General features: G+C 40.4%; 1 protein-coding gene across 1 annotated transcript in view; it reads left to right on the top strand.

Moving 5' to 3' along the window:
• Positions 1-19,341, top strand: part of LOC132160216 (complement C3-like) — a 61,883-nt gene that overhangs the window by 27,512 nt on the left and 15,030 nt on the right. The window contains exons 17-30 of the mRNA XM_059569955.1: positions 6,765-6,923; positions 7,025-7,154; positions 7,829-8,192; positions 8,734-8,819; positions 8,935-9,074; positions 9,542-9,751; positions 9,939-10,002; positions 10,255-10,344; positions 10,529-10,732; positions 10,814-10,889; positions 10,976-11,135; positions 11,276-11,386; positions 15,993-16,137; positions 16,245-16,408. Coding sequence (XP_059425938.1) covers positions 6,765-6,923; positions 7,025-7,154; positions 7,829-8,192; positions 8,734-8,819; positions 8,935-9,074; positions 9,542-9,751; positions 9,939-10,002; positions 10,255-10,344; positions 10,529-10,732; positions 10,814-10,889; positions 10,976-11,135; positions 11,276-11,386; positions 15,993-16,137; positions 16,245-16,408 — 2,103 coding nt within the window. The remainder of the gene's footprint in view (positions 1-6,764; positions 6,924-7,024; positions 7,155-7,828; positions 8,193-8,733; positions 8,820-8,934; positions 9,075-9,541; positions 9,752-9,938; positions 10,003-10,254; positions 10,345-10,528; positions 10,733-10,813; positions 10,890-10,975; positions 11,136-11,275; positions 11,387-15,992; positions 16,138-16,244; positions 16,409-19,341) is intronic.

Here is a 19,341-nt window from a genome sequence, read left to right as displayed (position 1 = left end):
TCAGAATGGAGGACCCAAAAGCAGAGGTTATGCAGTACAGTTTATTGTCCAAAACTACAAACAAGGAGACTGCCGTCAACAGACGCAGGTCTGTGAAGAAACAAAAAGATCCTTGATGGACAGGTGAAAGGCACCGGAATCCAGTGCCTGGAGAGAAGGAGAGCAACAACTGTTCTCAGTCCCCGTGTCCGGCGCTAACCGCTCGCAGGCGGCAGGTGAGTGAAGGTCCACTGACAGGAGGTGAACTGGGCAGAGAACAAAGGTTAATGACCAACTCTTACTAACATAACAACAGAGCAGGACAGGACAGGACAAGACAATACTAGGCTAGGGGATGCATGAGAGAAATATGGCTGAAAAGATAGTAACCAAGAACCAGAGCGAAAGCACTACATTCTGCAATAATCCAACAAAAGACAGAGCAAACAGTGACTAGAAGTAGCCGAGAGAATTAGAGAGGCAAAAAGGATCAGGTGAGAGATAATCAGTGTAAGTGTTGATTCTAACGGGAAACAGCTGCGAGAGAGGTAAGGAGGAGAAACATGAATGGGACTGATTAGAGTGTGTGTGCGCAGCGCGAGCGCTGAGATAATAGTAATCAGCTGTATGAGTGTGCACGTGTGTGAAAGGAGGAAAACAAACAGAAGGAAGAGACCGGTCTATGACAGTGCCCCCCCTTCAACGAGCGCCCCCTGGCGCTCCCAAAGGTGAAGTCTGGCGAGAGCGATGGAAATCCTCGATGAGCAAGCGGTCCAGGACGTCCCGAGATGGAATCCAGCTTCTCTCCTCAGGACCGTATCCCTCCCAATCGACCAGATACTGGAAACCGCGGCCCCGAGGGTGAACATCAAGAAGCCTGCGGACAGTATAGATCGGAGAACCCTCAACAAGGGTAGGGGGCGGAGGGACAGGGCGGGTGGGCATCCGAATAATGGATTTTAAGCAAGACACGTGAAAAACGGGATGGATGCGTCGAAGACTGGGAGGAAGTTTGAGTTTGACAGTAATGGGGTTGAGAACCTTAATAATGGAAAAAGGTCCTATGTACCGTGGCGAGAGCTTACGGGAGCTGGACTGTAGAGGAAGATTAACGGTGCAGAGCCAGACTCGCTGACCGCAAATATATCTAGGGGCCTTAACGCGACGACGGTTGGCTGCTCGGCGAGAGCGAGCCTTGGTCCGACAAAGAGCAGCTCTCACCCTCCTCCACGTTCGATGGCATCTCTGAATGAATGCCTCAACCGACGGAATGGAAACCTCGAGCTCTTGAGAGGGGAAGAGCGGGGGTTGATAACCGAGGCAACAGTTAAAAGGAGAAAGCCCTGTGGCAGATGACGGTAATGAATTATGCGCATATTCAGCCCACGGTAACTGTTCGCACCAGGAGGAAGGAGCCTGGAATGCTAGACTACGGAGCATACGACCTAAAATCTGATTGGCCCGTTCGGCCTGCCCGTTAGTTTGGGAGTGATATCTTGACGATAAACTGACAGTGGCGCCGATCTGTCGGCAGAACTCCCTCCAGAATTGAGAGATAAATTGCGGACCCCTATCAGAAACAACATCTGTGGGGAGACCGTGGAGCTTGAAGACATGATTAACTACCGCCTGAGCTGTCTCTTTAGCAGAGGGTAATTTGGGAAGCGGAACAAAGTGGGCGGCCTTAGAAAATCGATCCACCACAGTGAGGATGACGGTATTCCCCATGGATGGAGGGAGACCCGTGACGAAATCTAAGGCAATATGCGACCATGGACGAGACGGAGTAGGAAGTGGCCGGAGTAAACCGGCGGGGGGTGAATTGCCAGACTTAGTCTGGGTGCAGACAGGACACGCGGATACGTAACGGCGAATATCACATTCTCTGGTAGGCCACCAAAATCTTTGACGAATAACGGCGAGCGTACCCCTGACACCAGGATGAACTGAGACTCTAGACGCATGCCCCCAACGGAGAACTGCCGGGCGGACAGGTTCGGGAACGAATAATAATTGTTTGGGACACTGTCGTGGAGTAATAGCGCGGCCTAGAGCCCGTCTAACCATCCACTCTACCCCCCAAACGGCAGCCCCTATCACACACCCCCGGGGGAGAATGTTCTCCTTGGTAGCGGCATCCTCTGAGGAGCCGAACAGACGAGATAAAGCATCAGGCTTGGTGTTCTTAGAACCAGGTCTATAGGAGATCGTGAAATTGAATCGACAAAAAAAAAAAGTGCCTGACGAGCATTGAGCCTCTTAGCGGATCGAATATACTCAAGATTCCTGTGATCTGTCCACACAATGAATGGCTGCGAAGAGCCTTCTAACCAGTGGCGCCACTCGCCTAATGCCAGACGAATGGCCAATAACTCGCGGTTACCTACATCATAATTGCACTCTGCAGCAGAGAGACGATGTGAATAGAATGCACACGGGTGAACCTTATCGTCTAAAGGTGAGCGCTGTGAAAGCACCACCCCCACATCCGACGCGTCGACCTCGACGATGAATTGTCTCTCGATGTCAGGATTGATAAGAATAGGAGCAGAGGTAAATAACGTCTTCAAAAGGTCGAACGCAGACTGGGTCGCCTCGGTCCAAGTGAAACGGGACTTGACCGAGGTGAGCGCAGTAAGTGGGGCAGCCACCTGACTGAAATTCCGAATAAACCGTCTATAAAAATTAGCAAAACCTAAGAAGCGCTGAAGAGCGACTCGGGAATCGGGTATAGGCCAATCAATGATGGCTTGAACCTTGGAAGGGTCCATACTTATTCCCCCCGCAGAAACGACAGATCCCAGAAACGTAACTGACGGAGAATGGAATATGCATTTCTCTGCTTTAACAAAGAGGCGGTTGTCTAAGAGGCGTTGCAGGACTTGACGAACATGCTGGACATGCACTTGGAGGGAGGGTGAGAAAATAAGTATGTCATCTAGGTATACAAACACGAAGACGTTAAGCATATCTCTCAGGACATCATTAATAAGAGCCTGAAAGACAGCGGGAGCGTTGACCAAACCGAAGGGAAGAACTCGGTATTCAAAGTGACCGAGGGGCGTGTTAAACGCGTTCTTCCACTCATCTCCCTCTCTGATTCGAACTAAATGGTACGCATTGCGTAGATCTAGTTTTGTGAAAAACTTCGCCCCCTGCAAGATCTCGAAGGCTGAAGACATGAGAGGCAAGGGATAGCAGTTCTTAATAGTGATGTCATTCAGCCCTCGATTATCAATGCAGGGACGTAAAGAACTGTCCTTCTTTTTCACAAAAAAAAATCCAGCACCAGCGGGAGAGGAGGAAGAAACGATAGTACCAGCCGCAATAGACTCGGAGAGATACTTCTCTAAGGCCTCACGTTCGGGCGCAGACAACGAATACAGCCGACCGCGAGGGGGAGTAGTACCAGGAAGAAGATCGATAGCGCAATCGTATGGTCGATGGGGAGGAAGAGAAGTGGCCCGGGCACGACTGAAAACCGCTCGCAGATCGATGTACTCCTCCGGCACTCCAGACAAATCCCCGGCCTCTTCCTGAAACACAGAAACAGAGGAAACAGGAGGAATGGCAGACACAAGACAATCAACATGACACGAAAGACTCCAAGACAAGATAGAACCATTAGTCCAATTAATATGGGGATTGTGTTTAGCCAGCCACGGGTGGCCCAAAACAATAGGTGTAAAGGGGGACTGAAAAATAAAAAAATAAATAGTCTCTTGATGGTTCCCCGAGATGGAGAGACTCACCGGTCGGGTGGTACAATGAACCTTAGAAATTATACTACCATCCAACGCGAGCACAGTAGTGGATTCATCAAGGTCAGTAAGAGGAATGTCATGTTCACGTGCCCATCTCTCATCAATGAAACTTGCCTCCGAACCAGAGTCGATGAGAGCCAGGCAGAAGGCAGAAGAGGTGGACCAGCGGAGCGTCACTGGGAGGGTAGTGCGTGTCTTGGACGAGGGGAGAAGACTAGTTGCGCTCGCCAGAACTCCCCTAGCTACTGGCGAGCTCTGGCTTTTACAGAGCAGGAGGACACAAAGTGGCCATCGGAGCCGCAGTAGAGACAGAGATGGTCTATTATCCATCGCTGACGCTCGGCCGTCGAGATCCGAATGCCACCCAGCTGCATAGGCTCTGTTTCAAGATCGCTCCGAGCAGGAACAGAGGGTGTGGGCGGAGTTACTGGTCGCTCGGTCCCCAGACCGCGAGTATGACGGCGCATCCCCAAGCCAGACGGATCGCCAACTCCACTAGCTGATCAAACTGCCCAGGAATCTCTCGTGCATAAATCTCGTCCTTAAAGTTGGAATTGAGGCCCTCAAGGAAGTGAGCAATAAGAGCAGGTTCATTCCATCCTGACGAGGTTGCTAGAGTACGGAACTCGATCGCATAATCAGCCACCGAACGTCTTCCCTGCTGAAGCACCGCGAGCTGGCGAGACGCCTCTTGACCATGAACCGAGCGGTCAAACACCTTTACCATCTCTTCCTTGAACAGCTGGAAACGATTAGTCAGGTCAGAATTCAACTCCCAGACGGCGGTTTCCCACTCACGTGCCCTGCCAGACAGCAGGGCATCCTGGGCATAGGTGGCTGGCTGCAAGGAGAACACAACCTCGCATTGAGTGTGAAAAGCACGGCATTGTGTGGGCTCACCGGCATAGCTGGGGGGATTGTTAATCCTAGGTTCAGCAGAACTCCCACGAGAAGCGGATGCCTCGAGCTGATAGCGATGAAGACGAGCAGTCAAGTCAGCCACCTGCGCGGTCAGGCTTTCCACGGAGCGGCGAGTCTCAGAGATCTCTGCATCGTGCCTGCCCAGTGTGATTCCCTGCAGCTCGATGGCCGTACGAAACGGTCCATCCCCCGCTGGGTCCATCTGTGGTCGGATTATTCTGTCACAGTTCAGAATGGAGGACCCAAAAGCAGAGGTTATGCAGTACAGTTTATTGTCCAAAACTACAAACAAGGAGACTGCCGTCAACAGACGCAGGTCTGTGAAGAAACAAAAAGATCCTTGATGGACAGGTGAAAGGGACCGGAATCCAGTGCCTGGAGATCGGAGAGCAACAACTGTTCTCAGTCCCCGTGTCCGGCGCTAACCGCTCGCAGGCGGCAGGTGAGTGAAGGTCCACTGACAGGAGGTGAACTGGGCAGAGAACAAAGGTTAATGACCAACTCTTACTAACATAACAACAGAGCAGGACAGGACAGGACAAGAAAATACTAGGCTAGGGGATGCACGAGAGAAATATGGCTGAAAAGATAGTAACCAAGAACCAGAGCGAAAGCACTACGTTCTGCAATAATCTGACAAAAGACAGAGCAAACAGTGACTAGAAGTAGCCGAGAGAATTAGAGAGGCAAAAAGGATCAGGTGAGAGATAATCAGTGTAATTGTTGATTCTAACGGGAAACAGCTGCGAGAGAGGTAAGGAGGAAAAACATGAATGGGACTGATTAGAGTGTGTGTGCGCGCAGCGCGAGCGCTGAGATAATAGACCGGAGACCGGTCTATGACAGGTTAAAGATAAAAAATTTGTAGAAGTTGAAGTATCAACTCATGCTTTTTACTCAAGTAAAAGTTTAAAAGTACTGGTTTCAAAACTACTTAAAGTATAAAAGTAAAAGTAATGTAAAGAAAAAAAAATGCCATTAAAAACAAAAACTTAGGCCGCGCCACAGGAGCAACATTTTTCTAAAGGCCATATGCCATAATGACTATAACGTTATATTAGAATATTCATGTTATCTGTTTCAGCCGCATATATGCCCATTGAAAAAGAATGCATTTTAGTACAATGCAAATACATTAAAGAACTAGAGATATGATGACTAGTTGCCTATAAGTATTGCAATGGTGCAAAAAGTCAAACTTCAGAGGCATGTCATCTATAACCTTTAATGGAATGTAAATGTACATCCAAGCTTAGCTGCAGGAATCTGCGAGAGCAATGGACAAGTAAATTGGTGCAGGCTTAATAACAGTAACCCCTGTATGGTTGTCTATTTACAATAAACATTAATGCTGTCAAAATTAATCATTAATCCAAGTGATTAATCAAAAAATAAAAATGATAAATAGCTCATAATCATGATACCTTCTTGAATGATACCTTCCTGTATTCGCTACATACGTCTGCTATGTCCAGTGTTCAGGGGGTAACGAGTTACAAAGTTGGTATAACCTACTTATCACAACGTTGTCAATTGCATTGTCAATCAATAATGCTAATTTATTCAAACGTCTCGCTACCGAACTACTTACTGTAGCTTCATTTGTGGGGAAGAGGAGAAAGCACCCATTTGGTAAAAGAGCCAGTAGTTGAGAAATAATAAAATAATAATAACAGGTGCGATAGATCGCGTACAAACCAATAGGGTGTCGGAATGGTATTTTTATACTTCTCATCCAACCACAATCAAATTCACTGCATCCAGATGGCGCAATTGATCTGGATAGGTTTTTTTTTTAATGATGACAAGCCGGAATGAAACAAGCCCAAATGAAAAAGCAGTAACGAACCTATTTTTACAATGTAAGGAGTACAAAGAACAGATAATTGCATGAAAATTTAGGAAGTTGAAGTAAAAATTTGACTGAAAAATAATTACTCCAGTAAAGTATAGGTACCCCAAATTTCTACTTAAGTAAGGTAACGAAGTATTTGTTCTTTGTTACTTGAATTTACTTTGTTTACTTAAAATATCAAGTAAAACGTGCATAGATATTTTTAATCTGTGCAATTGCTTGCTGATTAATTGTGATTGTTTTAGCTCAGTTTAGGACCAGTGGCGGGAGAAAAACTCAGTTCATACTCACCAGGCAGGAGCATTAAATTTGAAGTGAAAGGAGACACGGGGGCAAATGTCAGCCTGGTTGCTGTGGATAACGCCATCTTTTTGTTGAATAAAAATCATCTGACGCAGAAGAAGGTCATTTACAGTACACATTATTTTTCATAAATGTATAAAATCTTGACAACTCTTGGTTTTCCCATTGGAGATTTATGGATACTTATGTCTCTGTCATTCAGGTGTGGGAGGTGGTGGGTCAGAGTGATATGGGCTGCACCGCAGGAGGAGGCAGGAATAATATGGGTGTTTTCAGTGACGCAGGACTTGTGTTTTATTCCAGCAAAGGAGAACGCACCGATTTTGGATCAGGTGCTTCACACACACTTGCTCTGTTAATTTTAAAGATTAAAAAGATATTCTTCCATTCTGTCAGATAAGGATAGACTGGCCATAGGGTTTGAATGTGTAATAAATAAACAAAATTTAGACACCAAGTAGAAAATTACAAGGATTTAAAAGTATAGTGTCAATTAATATATATGAGCTACATTATAAAGCAGACAATATTTTGTATTTCATGCATGGTGTCTATGATACATATTGTGGGGGCTTATAAACTTTGGGTTGTGATGAGCAAGTATAATGTTGTAACATCACGTTGGTCCTGTGCTGTTTTTGCTTCCAGTCTAACCAAAAGATGGACAAGTGCATTTTATTTTTTTTATTTTTAAGCTTTCTTTTGATTTCATTGAATAGATCATTGCTCCAAAGAATCTAGAAGGGAAAGATCTTTAAAACAAAGAGCAACAAAATGGAAACAAAGAGAGAAGCTGGGTGAGTCAGTGTGTTAAGGCAACACAATCTTCACAACATCACAGTATCAAAAATGCTTAATACATAACTTAAATATCTAGTGATGAGAGCAATTTAGCTTTATACAGTATAAAACATTCCCCACAAGTTTCTCACGAAGAAGAAAGTTTGTAGTCTCATACTAATATTTTTATAACCAGACAAACATTTATTGTGTTCTTTTCTCTCAGAGAAGGCATATTCTGAGAAGTTCCTGCAGAGATGTTGTGTGGACGGCATGAGGGAGATTCCCATGCCATATTCCTGCAACCGTCGCTCCCTCTACATCACAGAGGACAGGAGCTGTGTGTCGGCTTTCCTTCGCTGTTGCAAAGAGTACAGTAGGGAGAGGACAACCACAGAAAAAGGAAGTGGCCCAGTGGCTGTTCAGAGTGCAGTGAGAAGAGCTGAAAAAATCTTGGATCTGAATTTAATAGAGGACGATCTCGGTGAAGATGATTTATCTGACTTAGAGAATATTTACGTGCACACTAAGTTCTTTGAGTCTTGGATGTGGACTGACATCAGATTACCAAGTGTCACCAAGCCTGATGGGTAGGGGTTTGGCCCTTGACTGAGTAGCTACATTATTTTTACATGCACCCAAATAATCTGTTAGTAATTGATTAGGCTTTGATCGCTTAATCATATTTAGAAGCCTTCATGTAAACACCTCAGTTGATCCAACTGAGTTTGATTCAAATTAAATTTCAGTTGAACTGAAAGGATTGGAGTAAATAAAAAAAATAAATAAATAAAATTTATGGAGAGGGGGAAAAAAAGCATGTAAACACTTGAATATGAATCTTTTCAGGCATTTTCAGAAATACCTTTAGCACATGTGCAGTGCAATGATGTGATGTGTAGGCATTTCCCATGCACTGAAGTTTTGCTTGAAAAACATAAATGCACATGTAAAAAAAAAACAGAATTTTAAGAATCTGTAATTAGATGTAGGCCTGATTGAAGAAAATTGATGCATGGAAATCGGAGGGTTTTAGCTCCAACTAGTTGTAACACACTTGCATAGAAGTTTCAATTGAGTCTGAAGACCTTGATCACATGTAGTGATCACATGTTCATACATTTATTCCAGGTTGGCTGTATATCCAGTGAACACCACTCTTCCTGACAGTATCACTCAGTGGGGGTTTCTAGCCATCAGTGCTTCACCCCAGACAGGTAAACAGCTCTGTTCTTATTTGTCTGTCCACCTGTTGTTTGTCTTGGCAGAGACAGAAGAATAAGATTATCTCTAGTTTTTGCATATACAATTGAACCACATGATGCACTGCAGGTTTCTGTGTGTCTGAACCGTATAACATCCGGGCGTGGAAGCCGTTCTCAATAGACCTGTGGCTGCCTCGTTCAGTGTCCAGAAATGAACTTGTGGAAATCAAAGTTGTGATCCACAATTACAGGAATGAAACCCTGAAGGCAAGTTTCCCTGATTATTCATCTTTTTCAGACTTCAGGCTTATGCACAAACTCTGTGTAAGTTACAACTTACTAGTTGCGATGTAAAAAGGCACTAAGTTATAACTAAGAAACTACTACAATTTTTTTGTCATTTACATATAAAAATATCTATTTCATGTATCGTATTTCAATGGAAATTTATTGTTAAATGAGGTAAAAGAAGTTAGAAAATCAACCTTAACAGGATAAACTGAAATTTCAGCAGAACGTCTGCTCAAAAATTTCATTTTTTTTTTTTATTGGACCATTTAAAGATAACGTCATAGTATGTGACTTCACATTACTACACAAGACCATGCCATGAATGTAAACAGATGATCTATGAGCCTGGCCTGAACACTCAGATTTAGGCTACAGTGAAGTCGACGCAAGCATACTGACCAATGCTTTTGAACATTTTTTGTTCATTTTTTGTTTGTTTGCAGGTAATGGTGATCCTGGAAAAAACAAAAGACATGTGTAGTGTGGCATTTAGCAATGCTCACAGACAGCAGGTTTCGGTACCGGCCGGCTCCTTCAAGCTGATTTCATACACCATCATCCCTCTGAAAACAGGAGAGCTCCCTCTACAGATCACAGCTTTTCCACATTCTTCTATTGAAGCGGCTACAGTGAGGAAGCATCTACGTGTGGTAGTGAGCGGGCTCTTAAAACATCTCACATTTACTTATGGAAACAGTTTTGTGATATATATATATATATATATATATATCATAATATATGTTGTGTGTTCTGTGAAAGTCTATCAAACTAGTTTCACAAGTTTTTGTGTGTGTGTGTGTGTGTGTGTGTGTGTGGCATGTGCTGTATCTGGTGTTTTAGATAGAAGGCATCCGGACAATCAAGTCAAGGAGCTTTGTGTTGAACCCTTCTAAGACAGGAGACAGTGGTGAGCTTGCAGTTCTTTTTTTTTTTTCAGAACAATAATTAGATGTAAAAAATTCATAGTTTTGTAAGTAATGTTGCTTTTATTTTGTAATGTATTTTGTTAATAAATATGTATATATATATATATATATATATATATATATATATATATATATATATATATATATATATTTGTAATTGTTTTTCTGTAATGAATGTTTATTTCTGTGATGTTTGTGTGTTTTTGGTGCATTTTTTCATTTGTGTTTAGTAACAGGGAGACAGGTGATAAAAGTGGAGAAAATGGAGTTAAAATCAGTGGTACCAAATTCAAAGCCTACGGCATTTATCAATGTCAGAGGTTTGTATTTATTTTAGAATTTAAATCAGATAATATTATGACTATATTTTGGATAATGTCCCCTTTGTTGCTAATTAAGCGCTTTTGACATAAAGTATTAACAACTCACATATAGATATTCTTTTTCATTAGTAAAGAGTATGGCTATGTAGAAATAGGAAATTGTCTATGTGTGTCTCCGAAGGTGATTTGCTGGCAGACATCATTTATAACTCCATTAAGGAGGACTCTCTGGTAGCGTTGATCCGGATGCCCGGTGGGTGTGTGGAGCAGAACTTGGCCAGAATCTCGCTGCTCCTCATTGCCACCCATTACCTGGACCGCAGTGGAAACTGGGATGCTGTGGGAATAGATCGCAGACAAGAGGCCATCAGATACATCCAGACAGGTGCAATGAGACTCAAATAGGATTGAACCTCATTCTTTCAGATGTTTTAGATTATTTCTTTATTTTCTTTTTTATATATAGGTTATACAAATCAACTTAATTATCAAAAAAAGGATGGCTCATACCCTCCCTATGAAAAAGAAGGCACCAGTACATGGTACACATGCTAACACATTACTGATCACAGCTTCATATTGAACATGTGTCTCTCATGTTAATGTGGCTTTGTTATGTCCATCTCAGGATCACTGCGTATGTGGTGAAGGTTTTCTCCATAACAAAATTGTTTATAAACATCAATGAGAAGCATCTGTGTGGCCCTCTGGTGTACCTGCTCAAGAATAAACAGCGTCCTGATGGATCCTTTCAAGAGGACAATCCTGTCTATGACACCAGTATGATGGTGAGTATTGTTGGTTAGAATAAATTTAATTACATTAATTACATTAGCTTCATAATAATTAATAAAAGGGTAAAACTGCAATCTGAATGCTTTCTCACAGTACTAACATATGTTGTTATGTTCACTGTGTTGGTATAAAGGGAGGCCTGCGCGGCTCTGAATCCAGAGTGTCTCTGACTGCATTCGTGCTCATTGCTTTGGCAGAGGCACAGAATGCTGTTACCTGCCAAGAGCCAGGCCTCAACATACAGGTAACTTCATTATTTCTCCTTTACAAACACACACACTGTAAAGCTGCTCATGCTGAAAATTACAGCAACATTTTGTCACATTTAGCTTCAAACAATGTTTAAAAAACTGGTATGAATTTTTGACGGTCACTTTTTAGCACATTTACAAAAATATTTGTCAACTTAGAGATATTTTAAATAGTTAAATATAAATATTAAATGTTACACCTAAATGTTAAATGTTAAATCTAAATCTAAATCTAAATCTAAATGTTAAATGTAAATCTAAATGTTAAATATAAATTTAAATCTAAATGTTAAATATAAATCTAAATCTAAATGTTAAATCTAAATCTAAATGTTGAATCTAAATGTTTCGGGTGAAACTAAATATTTAGCTAATATGCAGATTCAAAATGCCGGATGTGCCAAAATAAAAGCTCGATGAGGTCAGTGTGTGTTTATCAGGCGGCAAGGAAGTCGATCGGAAGTTGAAGTCGGCCGCGTGCCACCATCTTGTAGCAGAACTTCACTTGCGTTAGCATCCCACTGACTCCCATTCATTTTGGCATCACTTTGAAAGCGAATAACTTTACATCTGAGGCGTTTAAAGACTCTGTTTGTCCATTATTTATTTCTAAAGATACACGACAATGTATAAAGGGCTCCATTACCTTCTATGTTACATTATGGCCCCGTAGAAACAGTTTTTGTAAAAATAGGCTAACGATTGCGTCATAACCACTCGACTCTCTGTCGCATTACCGTACAGACCGGAGGAGAAGCTCGCAGGCAATTAACTTAATATGGCGTACTGGCGTTACATTTTAAAATACTATACAAAATAATTAATCAGAATACTTAAAAGCCAAAGAACTCCCCGCTCAAGCTCGCTGTCTCTGCAAGATTAACGATGGCAGTTTTCACGCACAGCTACTAGAAGATCTACTTCTGTCAGACAGGTTGCAGACGTCATCAAGCTTAGTTTGAGTCTGCGCGTCAGAAACGGAAGTGCTAAAAAACGCTAAAAATGGGCTTCACTTGTCTCAATTGAGTTCCAATGGGGTCGCTGTGTCCATTTCTTTTACTGTCTATGGTGTTTATAGCATCGTGTTAAATAAGGAATGAATAAAAATCATCTCATCCGAGGAAATTGACTCTTGGACATGGATTATCTTGATAATGACTACCTAAAATAATAAACACGTTTGGAGAAACTGTATTTGAAGAGTACGCTAGTGTATGTAGATATTAATGTTAGGGAACAATGTGAGTGATGTGTACGTTTAGTAGGAAAACATATTATCTGATCCACACTCCGGAACAGAAGAGGGCGGTATTGCGCCAATAAGCTGGATGCCAACCGCCATTAAACTGGAAAGAGGACGAATATGACGGCTTGCTGTGCGTTACAATGGTGAGAATATATTTTTTTCACGAAATAATTATTTAAATTTAAGAGTACAAGTTATTTTCATACAGTGGTATTGATTTTGGAGTTAATAATCTATTAAATATAAGGTGTGAAGTCAGCAACATATAAGCAAAAGGTGTAAAGACGCTATCCTCCGGTTTCACAGGCAAGACTAATTGAGCCATGGCCTGATCCTGGCTTAATCTAAACCCTGTTTGTTACTTACATAATATAGCCTATTTGTGATTTTGCTGTAAAAACACGTTTTATAATGAATAACTAACAGGGGAGCTCCATTAAGTACACGACTCAAAAGTGGATTTATATAAACCATATATACATCTTGAAGACTATTACTAAATGTCTATCATCTGACAGGATAGTCTTTGATAAGTATTGCAGGTGAGCACATTTAACAGACATGAAACAGGCATCTGAGTTCACTCATTGTTGTCAACACTGCTTTAGATGAGTGTAAGTCATGTAATCAAACAAATCTACATACAGTAACTAAACACAGGTTATCTATTTTATTTGTCCATTTGCAATATTGATAGTTTTAGGAACATTTGTGTTGGATAAAAAGCGAGTTACATCATTTACTAACTCAACATGCAGATGCAGTATATCACAGATAAATCACAGAGGAGACTGACTCTTGTCTGGATGTTACAGGAACAGATTATGTTTATCTGCTGTAGAGTGACTGATGAAGGAATGCTGCCATCAAAGGATTTGTGTAAGTACACTACAAAAATAAATGAAACATTTCAATTAGTGTAATTTCAAAGAGTTATAACAGCACTTTTCTTATTGTTGATTTCTGTGCATTTGCAGCAGATCTTTTGTGGTGGAGTAGGACCTGCAAGGAAAGGGGAAAAAAGGAAATACCTAAAACAAAAGAATAAAGTAATGACTTTTTGTATTGTGTGTGTGTGTGTGTGTGTGTGTGTGTGTATTTGTGTAGGTTATGAAAATGTCTGCAGACTGGCTCTCACTGTCTCATCAGGACCAGATGCTGTTGTGGTCTCTTCCTCATCGGTGGCCCCAGAGCAGCGAGAGCATATAGAGAAAGACCAAAAGACACAGAGGATTTGATTTTGGTAAAGTTTGTTCTGCTGGTTTCTGTTTATACAATGAAGGCTGACTTTCAGAAGCTTCAAAAGCATCATCAAAAAATGTGATGGAGCTTTTATCTGAAGTCATTGACAGTGCTCTTATTAAAGGGGCCTACAATCCTCTGATCCACCTGGAGAAAAGAGCCGTGCTCACAGACATACTGCTGGTTTTGAACCAGTTCAGTGGTTTAGCCCACTACAAAAATAATAAATTAATGCATGTACTTGTAAACTATGTGTAAATGTTTTAAAGGTAGTGGTGCTCATGGAGAGCAGGCACACGATTGTTTGGAGCAGACACAGCAGCAGTCAGATTGTCCTGAACGTGTTCTTCTGCTCTCGCTTCAAGGTTGTGTGGTTGAGAGAACCGACATCATGGTCTTCCTCATCCTGTTGCTCAACAACATCCCCGTTGAGAAGAGTGAGACTGTGAAGCACAGCGCAGCAGCAGAATCAGAACAGCTGTGTTGGAATGATAGTAAGATGTGGGGTTCACCTTCTGTAAATACATAATTGTTAGAACAGTAAGTTTGAATGAAGCTTTGTTTCAGGTGTTATTGACTTGTACATGTATGCATTTATTGTGATGCTAACATTTATACATTCTTTTAATCATTTAAACATGTTTCTTGTTGTCAGTAAATAAAATATAAATATTTTATCTATTCGTGTATTAATTGCTTGACTGAAAACTGATGCATTCACATTAACTGCATTAGTGTATATTCATGTATAGCTATGTCACGACAGAAAATACATTTTGCTTCTTTTACTAAAATGTAATTTTAAGGAAAAAAAATGTATATAATTATTGGTTGGCATTTATCATTATTATTGCATGTAAGTGTTGGGGTGGGCAAAGGATGCAGTTCATTAAGGGGTAATCTTCATTTTTGAGTAGTAATACTTACATTTTTAGAGTATAAAATCATCAGTCTTCTCCAAAGGTGAGATCTTCGAGCAGCTGTTCGATGTGTGCAGACATTGCAGAGTCGCTGAGAGAAACTGTACTGGACTGTGGAGTTAGTGATGCTGTGAAGTGGTAGTGCACCTGTACCTCTTTTTATTATTATTGCCAAACTTATAACATAAAAGATGAGGGTAAGAATGTTGTATTTAACAATAACAATCATAACGCCATAAAACAGTAAATAAAAATGTAACGTGTTCATCATATGAGATCCTATACAAGAAAAAAAAAATCACATAAAATAATTGAAAAAATATTATAGAGATAACGATTTGGGGTTTTCTAGTTCTATAAAAAAAAAAATTGGTGGAGTTAAAAATATAAAAAACTACAGGAGCATTGAGCAGCAAAGAGCGCCCTCTCGTGGCTGTAGACGGTCATGTTTTCTCTTGGTTCATGTAAAATTAATTTTGATAAATAAGTCGCAGGACCAGCCAAACTATGAAAAAAGTGCGACTTATAGTCCGGAAAATACGGTAGTCATTATCACGATAATCCATGTCCAAGAGTGAATTTCCTCGGATGAGATGATTTTTATTCGTTCCTTATTTAACACGATGCTATAAACACACACTGACCTCATCAAGCTTTTATTTTGGCACTTCCGGCATTTTGAATTTGCATATTAGCTAAATATTTGACCCCAAAACATTTAGATTCAACATTTAGATTTAGATTTAACATTTAGATTTTACATTTAGATTTAACATTTAGATTTATATTTAACATTTAGATTTATATTTAACATTTAGATTTATATTTAACATTTAGATTTAACATTTAGATTTAACATTTATATTTATATTTAACATTTATATTTATATTAAACATTTATATTTATATTTAACATTTAGATTTAACATTTAGATTTAGATTTAACATTTAGATTTAGATTTAGCATTTAGGTTTAACATTTAATATTTATATTTAACTATTTAAAATATCTCTAAGTTGACAAATATTGTTGTAAATGTGCTAAAAAGTGACCGTCAAAAAATTCATACCGTTTTTTTTTTACATTGTTTGAAGCTAAATGTGACAAAATGTTGCTGCTATTTTCAGCATGAGCAGCTTTACAAACGGCGCCCGATAGTCCTGATTATGTTCCTGATTCAATCAATGTAGTGCATTTCCAGTAAAGCAGCGGACTATCTAAGGGAGAATTTCCTTCGACTGAAGAGGCCGTACACAGTGGCTATAGCATGCTACGCTTTAGCAGTGTCCAACCACGGCTGCATGAAGAGCATGCTGTTAAAGTTTGCTTCACCGGGTACATAAATATGCAACCTAAATTTTTACAGTTACCTTTCCAATAGGTACTGTTTAACAAGGCCAGTCTCTCTCTCCTCTTGTCTTCGATCTGTCTTCTGTCCACAGATCGTACCCACTGGACTGACTCTTATAATCGCTTCTTCACACTGGAAGCTACTGGCTATGCATTGTTAGCGCTGATCAAAGAGGGTCATATGAAGGAGGCAGGTGCCCCTTTTCAATGGTTAAATGAGCAACGTGACATCGGAGGAGGGTATGGCTCAACTCAGGTAAGAACAGATTTTCTTAATTAATTAAGGAACAGAAACAATAATGTTAATATATCCCCTTTGACCCGTTAGCCAATTATATTGATAATACAAGGGACAAATTGTATATTATACAATTACAATTTATACAATTGTATATGTCATAACCAGTGTTGTGCAAGTTATTTCCAAACTGTAATACATTATAGATTACTTGTTACTGTTATTTAAAATTAATTCCTTACCTTATTAGTGATTATCTGCCAATATCTGTGAATAGTTTGGGTCTATTCATATTAGACACAACGGACCTATATGTAAACTCTAATTCCATGACAAGATGCGCATACATCCATCTTGAGCATGTACAGTCTTTTGCCATCATCACCCATTAGCCGCTTTTCCACTGGCCAGTTCCAGCCGGGGATAACAGCGAGCCAGGCGGAGCTAGTAGGCTCGGACCTTGAGGACAGGGCCATAATCATGCCGCATTTCCACTCTCGAGCCAGTAGCCTTGCAACACTCCTGTAAAACCTGCCCTAAAAACACCTTCATTGGACTACGTCACACAATACAAAGTTCCACCAGCAAGAGGGAGATTAATTAAATAATTCACTAAACAAATATATCAGAAGCTGTCGTTTAGTCTTTATTTACAAACTTGGACACCACACACAGCTATTGACTGACCACGAACAGGAAATGAAACTTACTTGCGGCATTTTTGATTTGTTAATATCTCGCAGTCTTGCTGTTTATTTTTGATTTTTTTTTTTTTACAATAAAATTTTGGGCTAAAAGTGTGTTGTAACGCAAGCATTACTGAAAAATGTATTAGTAATACCTTACTGTAATGCATTACATTTGTAGCTCGTTACTCCCAACACTGGTCATAACTGACCTTCTGAGATGACAGGGAAAATGTTTGCCTCTTCTACCCCATGAAGAATGGCTACTGTCTTACACTGAACAGATTGATTTTGGTTTGTCTCAAGCTTGAATTCCTTGAGGGGCAATCTCTACATCAAAGCCACAAGATCAGGATTCATAGTGGATCCAGCCAGAGAGGTCATATAAAAAAAAAAGTGAAAGTGACGTGACATTCAGCCAAGTATGGTGACCCATACTCAGAATTCGTGCTCTGCATTTAACCCATCCGAAGTGCACACACAGAGCAGTGAACACACACACACACACACTGTGAACACACACCCGGAGCATTGGGCAGCCATTTATGCTGCGGCGCCCAGGGAGCAGTTGGGGGTTCGGTGCCTTGCTCAAGGGCACCTAAGTCGTGGTATTGAGGGTGGAGAGAGAACTGTACATGCACTCCCCCCACCCACAATTCCTGTTCCTGATAGAAACAGACTAATATTAGCGTAGATGCCATTCTTCTAATGATGTAGCATGTACATCGGGTGTTATGGGAAGTGTTCCCGCTTCTGGTTTACCTAATTAAAGGATTAGTTCACCCAAAAATCAAACCCGTATCCAAACCCGTAAGACCTCCGTTCATCTTTGGAACACAGTTTAAGATATTTTAGATTTAGTCCAAGAGCTCTCAGTCCCTCCATTGAAACTGTGTGTACAGTCTACTGTCCATGTCCAGAAAGGTAAGAAAAACATCATCAAAGTAGTCCATGTGACATCAGAGGGTCAGTTAGAATTTGTTGAAGCATCGAAAATACATTTTGGTCCAAAAATAAAAACCTTACAACTTTATTCAGCATTGTCTTCTCTTCCGGGTCTGTTGTGAGCGCGTTCAAAACACTGCAGTGATGCTGCTGACGTATGATGCTGCTGACATGTTATCTTTGCTATTGGGCGCACCTTCAATACTTCAGCAGTGTTGTGAATGTGCTCACAACAGAACCGGAAGAGAAGACCACGCTGAAAAAAGTTATAATTTTTTTTTTTTGAAACCAAAATGAATTTTCGATGCTTCAAAAAATTCTAACTGACCCTCTGATGTTTAATGCAGCCTAAAAATCCTGTAACAGATTTGAATATTAGAAATATGTTAGTGTGTTATTTGAAAGCCATGTTAAAGAGATGGGTCTTTAATCTAGATTTAAATGGACAGAGTGTGTCTGCCTCCCGAACAATGTTAGGTAAGTTATTCCAGAGTTTGGGCGCTAAATAGGAAAAGGATCTGCTGCCCGCAGTTGATTTGAATATTCTAGGTATTATCAAATTGGGGTAAACTATCCCTTGACAGCAGAGGTGGGTAGAGTACCCAAAAATTTTACTCAAGTAAAAGTAAAAGTACTTCTAGAAATATTTACTCAAGTAAAAGTAAAAGTACTAGTCTTGAATAGTTACTTGAGTAAAAGTAAAAGAGTATCGGATAAAAAATCTACTCAAGTAGTTAGTTACTAGTTACTTTGGGTCATATATACTGAGCCTATTTTTATTTAGATATATAGATAAAATGTATGTAATGTATGTGTGCATGTATAAATGTATATATTTCATCAGCCTTTACTCCAATTTATGTAATTTATTATAAAACCCTGTCTGTTTACTTAAGTAACAGATATAGGTGTCATGCCATAACATATTTTTAATACGACTGACTTTATATTAAATGTGAATTTAACATTGAAAGTTAATGTGATATAAATATTGCTACTAATCTTTCATTGTTCAGACAGAGAGCAAATAACATTTACATTATTAAAGATAATTTTCACTGACAGTCTAGATTTCAATCACTCTCAGAAACTCCCATTAAAATCACTGAAACTGTTAACACTGTGCAATCAATATCTTAATTAAAGATTCGTACACACATCTGCACTTTGTTGTTTCTGACGAGAGAATTCGACAGAAAGAGGTCTCTAGTCAGCGAGCGAGTGAAGCAAGCACCGGCATTTTAGCGATGACTCATCTGAACGCCTCTGATTGGCCAATGCTTTAATAAGCTCAAAAGAATCATGTGTGATTGGTTATAA

The sequence above is a fragment of the Carassius carassius genome, chromosome 16, assembly GCF_963082965.1.
Source record: "Carassius carassius chromosome 16, fCarCar2.1, whole genome shotgun sequence".
Classification (NCBI taxonomy): domain Eukaryota; kingdom Metazoa; phylum Chordata; class Actinopteri; order Cypriniformes; family Cyprinidae; genus Carassius; species Carassius carassius.
The sequence above is the reverse complement of the archived record's forward strand: the minus strand, read 5'-3'. Positions and strand labels throughout refer to the sequence as shown.